Below are 16480 nucleotides of genomic sequence, written 5' to 3'. Positions count from 1 at the left end.
TGTAACTCTACCACCTTAGTTACACTGCCATTGTTTACAATATACAACTTTGTGGAACTAAAATATTTACTGCAAGACAGAAAATGACATTGGTCTGTACCTGGAGTCCTAGGCCAAATACAACTGAGATTCTAGCCTTTCTAAGCAGTAAAATCAACTGTGTTACACTTGGGATTGTTTTAGTCCAGGGATCTTTCTCTATTTTTTAATAGAAAAATAAAACCTATAGGAATACAGAAATATGAGCAACCTGCATTTTTCTTGATAGTTTTAGAAATAACCTACTTAAATGGACCAAACTTGATGGATAGAAAGCCTAGTCAATCTCAATGAAAATAAATGCAACAGCTTACCATTTGAAGCTCTCTTTAATTCCTCTGTTAGGTATTGAACCTCTTGCCTCAGTTTTTTGTTGGAGGCTTCCAGTGCCTGTTCCCTTTTATACTTCCCCTTTTCATTCAATGCCTGTTAGAAAACAGACTAGTTGTTATAGTTAACATTGGCTTAAGTTACTACTAGACGTTAATACCAAAAACTTTAATAATAGCTGGTTAGAGTTATTGCTCTAACCAATGTCAATAGGAGCAGTAAGTGCTCAGCCCTTTCAGGGCAGGGGAAGAAAGGGAAGATGAACATATATTCATAATAATTTAGGCCAAAATGAACAGTTATGACAGTGTATTATAACCTGGATAAAGATACTAAAGAACATCACTCAATCATTCTGCATTAAGCCCATAATTTGTTTAAATTATACAATGTCTTTGAAAAAACTTCTTCATGGTAAGGGTGGCCAAAACTTGGAATGGGCTTCCAAGGGAGGTGATGCTCTCCCCTACCTTGGGGTCTTTAAGAGAAGGCTGGATAGACATCTGGCTAGGGTTGTCTGACCCCAGTACTCTTTCCTGCCTAGGGAGGGGATCAGACTCGATGATCCGTTGGGGTCCCTTCCGACCCTAACATCTATGAAAAAATGTGCCAAGTCTTCAAATGAAGTACATAAGTGATGGATTACCTATGGATATAGGGATTCTCTGTTTTGTAGTTAGTTACCCTACTTGAAAGTTGTATCTTATTTCTAGCACAAATTTGCTCTATTTTAGCTTCCAACCACTGGATCTCATCATTTTCTAATGAAGAGCAGTTTACTTTTAGAACTCTCTTTTCTGTACTGCTATTTGCAGTCTGCAAGCAAGTCATCTCTTAACCTTAATTTGTATAAAATACTGTGATTTATCATCTTTTTAGGCTCCTAGATGTGACTTTCTCTAGTTCTGAGATGAGCACTTGCAGTTATCAAGAAAAGCCTTGTTAAGATGCTAACTACACACTATCCACTGCTCCAAGAATTTGAGATTGATTAGATCTCTCCTGGTTATGACAAGAATATATATTTTTTGCAGTGAGGGGCAGTCTCACACCCAACCCCTAAGCCTAGAGGGCCAGGAGACCAGCATTTATCTAGCCCAGTGTTTCCAAAACTAATGATACCTGGGGCACACTTTTTTCTGGATTAAAATTGGTGGCATACTTTTCTGAATCTTGCAGCACCCCACTTGAAAATCAATGAGCTAGATATAAATTCATAAAAGATACAGAGGGGAGCCTTGAGGCTAAAAAAGTTGAAAATCTATGACCTTACCCTGCTATGCCCTGCTCTTCTCACTGTTTGTCCCTCCCAACCCCTTGTCTGTAGTGCAGGGAACCAGGACAGCCCCTGCTGCTGAGGCGCCTACTGCTGTGTCCCACATGCCAGCAACCACACCCTGCCAGCCTCAGGAACACAAGAGTGAAGGGGATGAGCTGGCTTGCAAAGCACAGCTCTGTCTATGCATCTGTCCATCCTCCTGCTCTTGGCAGAAGGCATATTTGGGAATGTCAAGAGGGGAGCTGGCATAGGGGCTGCCTAGGGGAGGGGAAGGCAGCAGCAGTGAGGGAATCCCTACAGCAGTCACAAGTATTGTTGGAGTAGGGGTGGGGTGGGGATGACAGCATTTACTCCTAGCAGGATCTTGCAGCACACTTGTCATTCTGGATACAGACAGAAGCGACAATTTTCACCTGGTCCGGCCACAGAAAGCAATGTATAGCTGTGACCAAACACAAGTGCACAGCTGCAAATAGCTTAAAAATGGCCAACGGGGTGAAAATCTGACCCCTCATTGCATGAGGTATTAGATAAAGATGTTACAAAAAGTAGTGTATTTTGTAACTGCAGGGCTGCCAGCCTGTAGATGTTTCAGAATGGGAGGAAAGAAAGGGAGCAGAGGGAGTTCAGTCTGGGGGTTTTTTACCCCCCATCCAGATGAGGCAGGTGTATTGCAGACCACCCCTTGAGGTGGGGGCTCCAATTCACCCACCTCACCCTTCAGCACCAGCTGGGGAGCCCCAAGAATAAGCTCCCTCTGCCGTCTTCCCCCTCCCATTCTGAGACAGCCTGGCCTTAGCTATGGGAACCTGGCTGCAGGCTCCCACCACAGCTAGATTCCCCTCTCCCCTGGAACCAGCAGTGAACTTCTGTTTGCTCTGGGGTAACATAACTCAGAATGCTTTGCAAAAGTTGTTCTGAATTATAGCTGGGAGCTGCACTTCTGCCTGCATCCTCTATTGGCACACTAGTATGCCATGGTTTCATGGAATCCTAGAAAATTAGGATTGGAAAGGACCTCAGGAGGTCATCTAATCCAACCCTCTGCTCAAAGCAGGACCATTCCCAATTACATCATTTCGGCCAGGGTTTTGTCTAGCTGGGCCTTAAAAACCTCCAAGGATGGAGAGTCTACAACCTCTCTAGGTAACCTGTTCCAGTGCTTCACCACTCTCCTAGTGAGAAAGTCTTTCCTAATATCCAACCTAAACCTCCCTTGCTGTAACTTGAGACCATTGCTCCTTGTTCTGTCATCTGCCACCACTGAGAACAGTTCAGCTCCATCCTCTTTGGAACCCCCTTCAGGTAGTTCAAGGCAGCTATCAAATCCCTTCTCAGTCTTCTCTTCTGTAGACTAAACAAGATCAGTTCCCTCAGCCTCTCTTTAGTCATGTTCCCTAACCCCAAAACCATTTTAATTTCCCCCTGCTGGGCTCTCTCCAGTTTGTCCACATCCTTTCTATAGTGGGACAGTACTCTATATGTGGCCTCACCAGTGTACACCCTGTGCGAATACATGGGCTAGCTTTTGCTCTTCCATCCTTTGGGCAAGGATGTACCTCTGGGAGTTGAACTCTCACCAGCATAGCCTGTTGAATCAATCTTGCAAGCAGCCCCATGCAGCCCCTCACGTCAGAAAGGTCAAACAAGAATGGGGTTAGATCTTCACTTCTCAAATTATAATTTCTATCTTGATAGGTATGAACTTCATTTGTGATGAAGAAAGGCTTGAAGGGCCAAGAAAAATGCAAGTCGATAAAGCTGAGAACATACCAGGATTTTCCCAAGAGTAGGAAAGAAGGGGTCAGTAAGAATACATGGGATGCCACTGCCAAAATGAAATAAGCGAAGTGGGACCTCTTTAATGCTAAGGAGCAAGAGGATATTAAATGGAAAAAGAGTAAAAGAATAGATAAAATAGTAGAGAAGTTCAACAAGGAAAGACAAATACATATTGACAGAGGTGCTTTAGAAGCAGAGACAGCAGCCAATGGAAGAGCTCTAAACCAAACTACAAAATGGCTTGCAAGCTATTTCAGTTGCAGCTACAGCAAACCAAAAAAAGAAAAATTTCACCAGCCTCAAAGAACAAATTAAACAATGGGTAGAAAACTTCTTATATTTAAGTAGACCTCCACAGAAAACAAACACCAACAACATAGATAAGAACTTTATAGCAATTGCATGGAAGTCACCTTCAGGGTGGAGGAGAATGTTAAACAGCCGTCAACTAACTATAAGGCCAGGATAAAATAACTGCATATCTACTCAAAGCTGGTTGTGAAGAGAACTTAAGGACTCTGTCATGGCTCTTCAACTAAGTATTGGGACAAGCACCTCCCCAGAATGATAGGAGGAGAGACCTCATAAAATTGCTTAAGAATGGCAATTTAAGCAACTGAAACTAACTCTTATGGGATAATACTTATGTTAGTCTCAATGAAGGCCTTCTGAACAGAATCCACCAGACTACTGACCGCATATTTCAAGAACAAGCTGGATCTTGCATCAATGACTTCTTTGCAGTACTCAGTATCACTGAACAAAGGGACAAACAGCAGCTACCACCCATTTTAAATTTCAGAAAGCCATTCATCATATTGATAAAGGGTATCTGCAGCAGATGCTGGAAATCAATGGATTCTCTTGTAAAATTATCCACATGTTCTGCAGTCTTCTCCAACCAGGAGTGAAACAACCAGTTTAATGATAAGGGTGTGTCCTCTCCCTTTTGTGATTTGGTGTCGTCACTGCACTTTGCTATGCAACAGATTTCTAGCGTGGAAAACAGAATGCCATGATAGATTGTGTCCTTGGAGATCTAGACTTTGCTGATTATATCTGTCTCCTGAATACACTCCTAAATGAAATGCAGCAAAAGACCAATACCTTGGTTAGAACTGCTAAACAATTATGTCTTACAATCAACAAGACGAAAAACAAAGATTATGAAAGTCATTATGACCGCAAAGGATTCTATCATTTTAGAAAGAATAGCTTTGAATAATGTTGTAGTTTACTTGCACCTTTGGCAGCACCTTTTATAACTCTGATAACTGAATTTGTGATAGTCATCAAGTTGGTAAGACACAGATTTTTGGAAGCTTATCCCAGTACAGAAGTCTAATATCATCAGTATCAGCACTGCGCTGAAAACCTTTAGTAGCAGTGTCATAAACATCACTCTGTATGTACTGAGTCATGGAAAATGGAGGAGCAACAAGTCTTTCCAAGGGAAATTAGAGGACTTTCTTTCAGTGTTGAGCCTGTGCTAGATATTTCAAGTAGAGTAGGTAGAGAATATAAGAATGTGGCGATCTTGGAGAGGGCAGTTACCAACAGCTGTGCAAACAGAACATGTAGGAAGATGGATTTGGCTGGCACTCAAAATCTGGCTGAAGTAACAGACTTCCCCTGCAAAGCCTGTTTTGCTAGTCTCAAGGCCAAAAGAAGAAAATTTGACTCATTGGTCCTTTGCAGCACATTAAAGATGGAAACAGACTTAAAAATTAACAGTAGGAGATTAAAGAAACTGGCCTAGAACAGGACTGGCTGACAAAAAGTTGACTTCTGCCTTGTGTGGTGCAAGCAGTGGTTTGGATTGGATAGATGATCTGTAGCAGTTAGGTACCTACTATGCTTTTAAACTTGCAGTCCTGCTTTACTTGTTGCTTGAAGTATGATGATGCATCACAGCAACTCAAATAATTGTCCTGTCTTTAAAGTTCTTAGATAGCCAGAAATTGTTTCTTGGACCTCTTTTTTTTTTTTCCCTCCAGTGACTAATCCCTCCTCTGAAGCAACGCCTCTGTTCACAGACCACCCTCAGCAAGCACATGCTCCCTCCCAGTTTACTACTTCCATATTTAAAAGTTCACACTTCCAGCAAAATATGAATAGGCAAGTTCTGAAGTTGATGTTTATTAGAGATTAAATCCAATTAGCAATGAATATTGAATTGTTTTACAGATTTTGTAGGCAGCTGACAAAATAAACAGAACACCCAACACTCACCAAACCAAAAACATCATGCAACCATTGGTGGCTATGCCAAAGCTTTCTTTTACACAGGCTATGGGTCTTGAACTCATCAGGTCTCATGTGCAGTAGCGTGTACCCTGGATTGATCCTGTATGCTGGTCTGGGGCATATGCTACATACAATGTGTAGGTCAAGTCTGAAACCCATGGGCAGCACCATGGGCTGGATGATAGGGCTCCACAGCCTGGATCTGGCCGGCAGGTCATGTCTTTGACATCCCCAATATAGACTGTTCTAAGAGAAGCCAGTCTGCCCCTAATTTACTTCTTTATGAAGACCCAATGTGCATAAAAATGGCTGCCCAGGTACAAGTTTAACACATGAACGTAATCATCTGATCTCAGTCATTTATTACGTACACATATAAGGGAAAGGAACAGAAAGAAAAAGGAAGGTGTAATCAGATAGCAAGAGTTGAAAGGAACAAGCTGATCTCCACTTCAGTGACAAAATATTCCTGCTGCTCACTCAACCATACACCTACTGTGATAACTACTCTAGAGCTTAAGTCCAAAGAGTAGTTCAGACTCCTCCCCTTTGCTGTTTCAGAAGTGGGAAGTACTGATGACAGGGCCAAATCTCCTGGCATATATACTAGTAACCCTGAGAATGAAGGAAGCCCTTTCTCTCCTGTTGGTGTCTATATGCCCATTCCCAGCTTATCCAAAGTCTGGGCTAATGGTGGAACATAAGAAGATAAGAATTACCATTTACTGGGTCAGACCATAGGTTCATCTTCCTCGGTATCCTGCATTGTGCAGTGGCAGAGAGTGGATGCTGAAAGGTAGAGTGAACTGGGTATAACCAGGGTTGTTTTTCCCAGTCTCTCTCTCACTTGCAGCCTCCAGCATTTAAGGTCCAGGAAGTTCTGATTCAGAGGCTGTATTCCTAACTTCCTTGCTCAACACCTATGATGCTCTTTTCTTCTAAGAATTTATCTAATCCCTTTTTTAATCTGGCTAAACTGGCAGCTTCCACAACATCTGGTGGCAACAAGTTCCCCACTTTAATTACATGTTGTGTGAAAAAGAAATTCCTTCTGTTAGTTTTAAACTTATTACCTACTAGTTTCATTTTGTGACCCCCCTAGGTCTTGTACTGAGAGAATAAATAATAAATCCCAATTTACTTTCTTCTCAACATTTAGTATTTTGTAAATTCTTATCATGTCCCCCTAAACACCTCTTTCCTAAACTGAACAGGCCTAGCCTCTTTAGTCTGTCCTCAAATAGAAGCCCTTCCATACTGCTAACTAACCTTGCTGCCCTTCTCTGGACCTTCTCTAGCTTTTCTATACTCTTTTTTGAGGTATGGAGACCAGAACTGGACACAGTATTCAAGGTGTTGATGCACTATGGATTTATCAAGAAGCCTTTTAAAAATATTGGAATCACATTAGCTGAGGCTGTTTTTATTGATAAGGTGCATACTACAGTTAGGAGCTTGGCAATTTCTGATCTGAGCTCTTTCAGGTCCCTAGGACAAATGCTATGAGGTCTTAGGGAACCTGGGGCACTTCTCCCTGCCCAAACATTTCAGCATTACCTTCTCAAGTTCCATAACAGGCAGTGTAAAGTGAGGGAGAAAATCTAAGTCATGCAATCTCTTACCAACTACCACGAAATGATTTGAAAACACCCTTGATCAACATTATGGCAGTGTATTATATAGACCAGGGGTGGGCAAAATGCGGCCCGGGGGCTGGATGCAGCCCACCAGGCCATTCTATCTGGCCCACGGGGCCCCTAAAAAATTTAGAAAATTAATCTTTATCTGCCCTGGGCTGCCTGTCATGAGGCCCTCAATGACTTGCCAAAACTCAGTAAGTGGCTCCCTGCCCAAAACAATTGCCTGCCCCTGATATAGACCATGGGTAACAAACTCATTAGACCCCAAGTACCCTAGATGGCCCCAACAAGCTGGAATTTGTCTGGCACAGTAAAGAACGGAGCTATGCAGAAGAACTGGTTTACTGTGAAAGCTAATGAAGAAAACATCATGGCAACTGATAAAAGATGCCAGCCCTTGAGACTCAAGTTCTAACTTTAGAGGAGGTGTGTTCAGTTCATTCAGAATGCAGTGGGGCTGGATCTGGTGCCGTGTCAGGTATATGACATGGTCAGAAATTTAGTGGTGGCAGTGTTAATTGCTGCAGCTCTTGGAGCCACAGCAGCCACTGCTCATCGCACTGCTCAATTTTTCTTGTGGGAGGCCCCACTTGCCAGATGAAACAATTCCATGCTCTGGATCCAGCTTGCTGGGCTGGAAATTTGGCACTGGGGTAAACAGTGGCAGCATTAATAACTGTAGTTATGGGATCTGGAACATGGAGCTGAATCACGTGGCAAGGCTGGATATATGAAAGTGGGAGCAGTGGTGGCTGCTGTGGCTCCATGAGCTGCAACAATTAACACTACCATCACTTGCCCTACTACCAAATTCCCAGACCTGGGCTGGATCTTTAACCCTCCTGCTTTAGAACAGTGGTTCCCAACCTTTTTTATACTGCAGACCAGCATGGCAGTGGTGTGGGAGCGGGATGGGCTGCACGGAGCCAGCTGCCTCCCTCCCGGGGTTGCCCCACCGCCCAACACGTGACTGCTGGCAGTGGAAGCCGCTCGCTCAGGCAGACAGATGGGGGTCTGAGTGGGGGGCTTGTGCCACAATCTGGCAGCCAACCCTTTGCAGCCCAGTACCGGACTGCGGCCCAGTGGTTGGGAACCTCTGCTTTAGAAGGAAGAAAAAATACTAGGGCAGAAGCTTTGTAAACCTGCTCAAAGGCTACTACTTGGTGGAGGAAAGAAGAAAGTTAGAGTTTCCCTTTTAGTTTGCTAATATCTTTTTTTTTAAAGAATGTTCATGTACATTGAAAGCCCGACACAACTGAAACTTGGGATTGCGTCTTTCCAGACATTTTGCTAATTTAACTCCCTCAATTAAAGACAAGCTATTGAACTATTTATTAATCCCCCTGGATTATATATTGGAAGAAACTTTTTTTTCTTTTCCAGGAGACAAAAAAACCATTTGGTAAAATGGGATCCAACAACAGTTCTTGTTGCAATAACCGCTTCCATACCTAAAACAAAAATTGAGAAAAACCAAATGATACCTGTTGCAGTATTTCATTCTCCTGTAGGTATTTTTTGGCAGCTTCATTAGTGTTGGCTACCTGAAGTTCCAGAGCTACCTGAATTCCCATCTCTTTTGCCAACTGAGTGATTAGGGTAACAGTACGCCTTAATACTCTGAGGAAGAAACACAGTGAATAACAAGTACTGCAATGTACAGTGAAAGTGTAAGCATTATTGCATTTTTTCTCTGGTATGTATCCTAGCTTTCTGTTTAGATTTATAATAGATGTAAAGATGAACAAAAGTACTTCTATAGCTAAAGTGGAGACTGCTTAAGATCTTCTATCATTATTAAGATGGACATGTAAGCTTAGAGTCAAATGCTTGATAAAATTAAAAGCTGAAAAGGTGTTCCACCTTTCAAACTATATTCCAGTTCCAAGTTTTATCTTTTGCAAAGGATAACATCACAAATGTTCCATGTATCGCCCACCACATGTTCCATAAGATGGAGTCCACCCTCCCTGCCCCTTTGCTTGGTTTGAGTGAGTCCTTAAAAAAACCAGAAGGGCAGAGATATGCATTGAACAGGCTTATGCTATTATTTAGTTTTTCACCTAAGAGAACCAAGCTCAAGAACAAAGCACCAAGATGCTATGGTAGGGAGGATAATATAAAAATCTCTATATAATATACCTGACAAGTGTAAAATGTAACTGAAAAAAAATGTTGCTTAATATACATTAGCGATATTTGTTACTCCCTTGTATATTTATGATGATTTTGTATTTTATTGCACACCCCTGTATATAATATGCACCTTGTTTTTGAGAGGTAGCATTAAAAAATAAATCTGCCCTGTCCAAATTGAGTAACAGCAGCTAGGGAGCCAAGACTGCTCCTGAGCTTGCTGCCAGCCCTGCATGCTGGATGGGGCTTGCAGAACGAGTTGCCAGTTTCTGAACTGATCGGTGTGCCAATCCAGTGTAAATGGGACCATGCTGTTCAGTCAAGGGAGCTCTCTATGGGTCTGAAAATTAGGGGTTGGGGAGTGGTGGCAATATTAAATGTCATGACTCCCACAACAACGGCACTTAATGCTGCTACCAATTCCTCGCCACCAAGTTTCTGGGGCAGAACCATGGGGATCTGTTCTTCTTGTATAGAATGTACACCCCAATTTTCACCAGCATGAAACAGCTGGTTTTGGGGAAAGGGGCATGGGTTACATGTAAGAACCCCCCCCCTCCCCCCATTGGCTGTTTTTTTTAAATGCATCTAAAAGACATTTAAATTCACTTGTAACATAAGTCAGAAAATGATGCATAAAATTATAAAGCAATCTTTCTGTTGCAGAGAACTCAAACCCCAGCAGGTCAGAATATTTTTGTCATTATGGATTCCTATTTGGAATCTCTGGGTTTACCTCGTAGATCACATGCAGGTACTTGAACCTGTTGTACCTTTAAAGATCCTCTGGCACCCTCGAGTGCCATAGTATCTTGTTCAAGAATTACTAGTCTATAGCAGGGGTGCTTATCCCCCAGCCCACGGACACAATCCAGCCTGCTGAACCATGTCAACTGGCCTGTAGACTCTCCACAGGTCTGAAAATTTTGCTGCTCCCCTGCTGTCAAATTTCTAAACTTGTGGGGAGCACTGCAGAATGGATAGAATGGCCCTGCATGCTAGTTTGGATGTGTGGGGCTGATAGGGGTGATGCAGGGCTCAGTCTCACCCATGGATCAGTCCCCTTGACACTCTTCTGACCCATGGAGCCGAAAGATTGAGCACTACTGGTCTACAGTATTATCAGAGGTCAAGGAGTCATGGACACTTAACTACTCTTTCCTCACCCTCTCCTTGCCCCCAGATGTGGTCTCCCCAGGGCAAAGGAAGGTCACTTCCTGCAACCTGAGGTTGGTTGCAAGTGATGGGAGCTAGACCCAAGGGCATTTGCTGTCCACCCCATGTGTCCTCTACCACATGTTCCACAAGAAGGAGGCTATCTTGCCCCCCTTGCTTATTTGAGTTGGTATTTGTAGAAAGCTGCTCCCAACCAGCCTGTCCCTCTGTAACTTGAAATCATGCCCCAGTGAGCTCCAAATCATACGTGTCAGCCCCAAAGCATCAGATGTACAGGCTGAACAATATTAAACAGGTTGACAATATTACTCGTAAGGTCTCCAACTCCTGTGCTTTAGTGAAATGGTCAAGGTTAGACTTGAGCTGGATGGCTCAATACCAACTTTCTGGTTATTAGGATTATTTTAGTAATAGTCTAATTATTTACAGTGATAAATTTCAGGAAAGAAATCAATGTTCCCATTGGCAAAAACTGCTGCCACATACATCTTACAGCCAGGACACTTACCCGACATGCTCACCCTAAATTTTTTGCTTTTCAGGTTAGACTTGCATGCGACCCACATGCCCCTCCATTGTTACATTCTTAAAATATTTGTACACTTCTTTCTCTCTTTCTACTGTCTCTTAACCAAGGTAGTCACAATGCAGTTCCTTTATTTTTGTAAACCGTTCTTCTGATCTTTTTAGATTCTGTTCCATATAGCACCTCTTGTAAAAGATGCATCATGCACATTATAGAACAGCAATTTTTATACTTACAGCCAAAGAAAAAGTGAGAATCCTGAGATATAAAGGTTCCTTTGGGACCTAAAGAGTTTCATCTGAATATGATCAAAGGCATTTTGGTGGACACTTGCAACCTTCTCAGTTGCATGAACAGCTGAGTACTTCTTTACTTCTCTAATTGCATCTGTAAGCAAAAACAGATTTTCATCTTTAGTTTGTATGTGTACAGGCATGGCAGTTTAGCACTTCCAAAACCTTCAAAGCTGAGACTGCACTGTGGTATTCTCACTTCACAAACAGATGTACCACAGACAATGAGACAGGGTTACTCAACTGTCCTGAAAACGTGTCCTGACTTGAAAGGATCTCTCTGGAGCAATACTGTAGTTTGCCTACCATGCCATCTCTCCCAGCCCTGCCTAGATACACTAGTTAGGAATTGGATCAAGGTAAAACATTCTCTAAAAAACTAGCAGATACTCTTCAGATAGACCATATTCCAATTGGTGAACTTGCAATAAAAAGATTAAAAACTAAAGCTCCCAAGGTATTTCCTTCCTTCCCCATCCCGTCCTGCCACAAAGGTTTTTTTTCTTGCCAACGAGATTCTTGATTTAGGTTCCTATTTGGGGACATAGAACCAATGCTATTTTCCCCTCATTAAAAGGAAATAAATTATCATATAGAATCTATAACAGACAATTAAATCTGACTCATTTTCATGGGTTGTATTTATTTTTAAAATAGCTTCCAAATACAGTAGGAAAGGAGTAAATTAGTTTGTCTCATTCTCCTACAAAACCTTTGAAGTGGCCAACAGACACGATTGCAGACATCACCTGATGAACTAAGCAGAGTGAAGCAAAGTTGCTACTGCAGTAGGAGATCACCAGGGAGGACCTGGACAGTGCAGGAATGTAACTACATTCTTTCCTTTGAACCATTATTCAGCTAATATTCCACCATAAGCCTAGATGCATCAGTAGAAATGCCATTTTTACAGCCAGAAAAACTTGTTGCCATTAAAAATAAATATGATTCATATCCCTTTGCCACCCTGTAACATATTAATTAACTCCAGCTGCTGGGCCAAATTCAGGGTGGTTGTCGGAGACATTGGAATGTCAAGATAAAGAAATATTTCGCTTTCTGTCCTAAAAACTTTTTAGTATTATTGCTGTGAGCTATTAAGCTGCCTCTGTATATCAAGAGCGGACCAAATGATCCATTTAAGCTTTTATTAAAACCACCTTCTCTTTTTATAGGTGCCTAACTTTTTGGCTTTTAAACTAACCCCCCCCCCAAACTTGTTTTATGGTATAAAGGGATGGATTATATGTATTATAGTTTGACAGGTATACCTCCCTCATGATTTATTCCAGCCCACATCTTCATTTTAATACATACATAATTTTGGGTCATACAATATTGCCAAATAAATTCAGTGTGAAAAATAAGGATGTACACCTTTATTTTGGGCCATTCACTCCAATACCTAATGCTAAAGATCCTGGAGGTCTTCTAGAAAAGGCACTTGAATATTCATGTCTTTGTGTGTGTTATTACCACAGATTTAATTTATTAAAATGACTATTATACTGATCTAATTTACATTTTATTTGTTTGTTTTTTGCCTTTGCAGTTTATTGTTTTTGTATTTCACTCAACATGGACAACAAAACTGGTTAGATTCAACTTCTGTTTAACTCCTGTATCATTCCAAGTTTTTTTTTCCATCTCAAAACATTTTACAAGTTTAGTAACTCCTTCTGTCCATGAAAAAGGTTTATCACTTCTACCACTGAAACACATCAGACATTTAAAAAGTATGTAAACTACAGATAGCAGTTTGAGACAAAAGTGAACTAAATTAGACAGGCAGAACATAGTCACCCAAGCTTATGCTTCACTAAAAATTTAGGGCTACTTTACAGATCCTTATGTATTTTTCTCAGAGCCAGGTGTGACCAAGTATTCAGTTTTATACCTTGCCTGAGTAAAAATCTCCAAGGATATGCTGTTTTTCACAGCACTCTACCAGGGCACTAGCTCAAGAGCAGCTTAGAGAAATACTGCCACCTATTGAAAACTATTAGTCAATTCTTACAGAAATTCAGCATTCTTGGGGACTGTCCCATCCAAGTACCGATCTCACTTTACTATACTTGGCTAGCACAATTTGATCAAATGACGGCAAGAAGTGGTTTGGCTGCACTTCCATTTCTTCTTACTTGTTAGCACAATGCTATCATGTTCAGATTCCCAAGTCTGCACAGAAACGTTTAAATTACACCAAAACAAACGTCAACTGAAATTAGGAAAAAACAAAGCTGTGTTAGGTTTATATCCTTCTTGTTTAACCACTGCTATGCACCCTTATATATCCGCTAAGTAATATTCAGCACACAAGGGAAAATATTTATTACTTACCAAGAAATAAAACAATCAGTAGTACTATTATTGTAAGGAATGCTTTATTCCAGTAAATTGCAATTTTATTCCATAGTGGAATCATAAAAATCTTCTGCCATCTGTAAAAAAAAAAAAAAAAAAAAAAAGAGCACTGTATTATTTCAAAACAAACCCCATAATTCAGAAGAGGAGGAGCACTTTATACAAGCATGTTTGTCAGACTTTTGATTCCCATAGTGTAAGTTCAAGTAGCAGCTTTTTCAACTTCAATATGGTTTAGATTAAACCTTATGGTTTATATTAAACCTTAAAAGTGATTGTGACATCCATGCTTTTTTTCCTCCCTAGCAATAGGTACACACACTGATGCTAAATCTTCCTTTTCCAACTACAATCACATGAATGTAATCTTTCCAAGTTAGAACTTTATAAACTAAAAAAAGGCCTCACTTCAAAAAAACACCAAAAAACCCCACAAGAGTGCTTTGTAAAAACTGATGCTTTGTCACTCATCTGCTACTGATCAAGGATTAAGAAGAAACTTTCCCTGCACACAGGTTATTTTAGGCATTTGATTCCAAAGAGGCAACTGTTACTGCCTACTGTTGAGAATGGTACACAAAACTAGTTGAACCATTGACTGGAACATAAACATTTCTATGCCAAGTCAGGAACAAAACACTGACAGTTTGGTTCTGTCCTCCCAGTTGCATTTTGGTACTGCCAATACATAAAACAAAGAGCAAATTTTGTTTGTTAATACATTTCAAAACCAGTATACAGTAAACCTCCTAAGCCTAAATGAGTTGTCTGAAGACTTCAAAAGGAGTAACTAAAGTTTTCCAGGAAAGCAGACCACTTCTTACTTCAGTGGTACATGGTTTACCATTGTGACAAAATTGAATCCCAGATCAATGTGCTGGTCAGGCCACAACTTAAGAAATGTTGCCCTCAGGTGCTGTTCACAAGTCCAGGAACTAGACTTTAACCCAGCATGTTACTTGTCATGGTCAGCTATCTTGTTAACAAAACCATGTCATTTAAAGACAGAGGCATTTTGTTTTTGCAAAAAAAGTTTAAGAGAAACTGAATGCTGCAAATGAGCCTCATTAGAGCTAACACAAAATAAACTGACTTTGGAGGAGTCTCATCTATCCCATTATTAAAGCACAAATGAGCCAAACTGTAACATTAGGAACCATGCTTAACAGACTAGTGAGATTTTGGTAGCATCAGATGTTAAAGAATTAGCTTTTCATTCATGGAAGCTAGGTTCAAAACCTAGTTGTCTTGCAAGCCAAACTGAGTTCAATGCTCCCAACCTAAGTCACAGTGGGCACGCCTACATGAGATATTTACTGCGCAGTAGCTTGATAACACTCTGCAGTCACATGCCAGTCAAAAACTGTACTAATATGCCACTGCACAGTGTTATTACTAAGCTGCTGTGCAGTAAGCATCACAAACAAATTGCACGGTGCTGCTGTGTAGTAACTGTAGTTACTGCACATTTAGTTAGTACTTCATTAAGCAAGTAAACATGTAGATGCACCCAGTGAGTATCTGCTTTTATCATGGGCTCCAAACAGTTGTGTGGCAGCTTTCTTCTTATAGGTTAGTACCATGGCTTATTCAAACTTGCAAAGTATTTCTCCCTGTTCTGGTTCAAACCAGTTTCCAATGCTGCACTTCCTGTGGTGCCCTTTCAATCTCCTGGCACACGGACAACCTGGGATCAGGGACTGGGTCACTGATCCCAGACATCCTGTGTTCAAACGCAGCCCAGAATCAAGGAACTGGTTCCCCAGTGCTGGGCTGCACAGCTACCCTCTGCCCACTGAAAAGTGTGCTGTGAAGTCCAGCACCAGACTCCAAGGCATAGCTTTAGAATGTCCTGGCACATGGAGAGCAGGACACAATGCAGGGAGTTGCTCCCTGATGTCAGGCTCCTCATGCACCAGGACATTTAAAGCCATGTTATGCAGTACAGGATTAACAGAGCTGGGATACAGTTACCCCTTGCCCAGTCCTGCCCATCAACTGATTGCCAGGGCTGGGCAGGGGGCAACCCTCAGGTCCAAGACACAGGCCACTGGTTTTGGGTTGTGTACCCACTCATCTAATCCAGTGTAGCTTTAAATTACCTGGTGCACGAAGAACCCAACATCAGGGAGCAGGTCCCCAATCTCAGATTGCCTGTGTGCCATGCAGCTGGGCTACATGCACTCCTTTTAACTGTCCCCACAAATGGGGAGCCCCAGATCAGGGAACCACTTCAAAGAGGCACATGCAGCTAGACTGAACATGGGCATAGGGAGCTGGTATCAGGGAGATGATTGGGAAGCCCAATCTCAGGCTTCTGCATCGGCACATTTAAACCACACATTCAAACATCTCTGTGGCTGGTTTGAATAACATAGTACTTATGGCACATTACAATTTATCCCCAAATTAATGACATAATCCACAATAAATCAATGTCTGACACAGGCCTCAGAGATTAACTGGTTCAGAAAGGCATAAACTTTCATAGACGATAGCATAATCAGATGGACTAGATCAGGGTACATCACAAAAGTCTGAAACCTGTTGGATTTGCGCCAGACTAGAAACCACCCTAATGGATGTAGGTGATTATCTATGGAAAGCAGCAAGTGGAAGAGTTAGTCATATTGTACAACTTCAGTGAGTTTTCATAAACTGCAACTCT

At 41.5% G+C, this 16480-nt stretch overlaps 1 protein-coding gene across 1 annotated transcript in view; it reads right to left on the bottom strand.

Annotated features, from left to right (window-relative positions):
* The window catches only part of DUS4L (dihydrouridine synthase 4 like), a 54336-nt gene that overhangs the window by 17186 nt on the left and 20670 nt on the right, over positions 1-16480 (bottom strand). The window contains exons 8-11 of the mRNA XM_090042032.1: positions 13789-13889; positions 11392-11542; positions 8802-8937; positions 354-465 (exon numbers count right to left, since the gene is read on the bottom strand). Coding sequence (XP_089898158.1) covers positions 354-465; positions 8802-8937; positions 11392-11542; positions 13789-13889 — 500 coding nt within the window. The remainder of the gene's footprint in view (positions 1-353; positions 466-8801; positions 8938-11391; positions 11543-13788; positions 13890-16480) is intronic.

The sequence above is a fragment of the Crocodylus siamensis genome, chromosome 4 (genome assembly GCF_052110815.1).
Source record: "Crocodylus siamensis isolate JL-2025a chromosome 4, ASM5211081v1, whole genome shotgun sequence".
In the NCBI taxonomy this organism is placed as follows: domain Eukaryota; kingdom Metazoa; phylum Chordata; order Crocodylia; family Crocodylidae; genus Crocodylus; species Crocodylus siamensis.
Note: the sequence above shows the minus strand (reverse complement) of the source record. Positions and strands in the feature narration are given on the sequence as shown.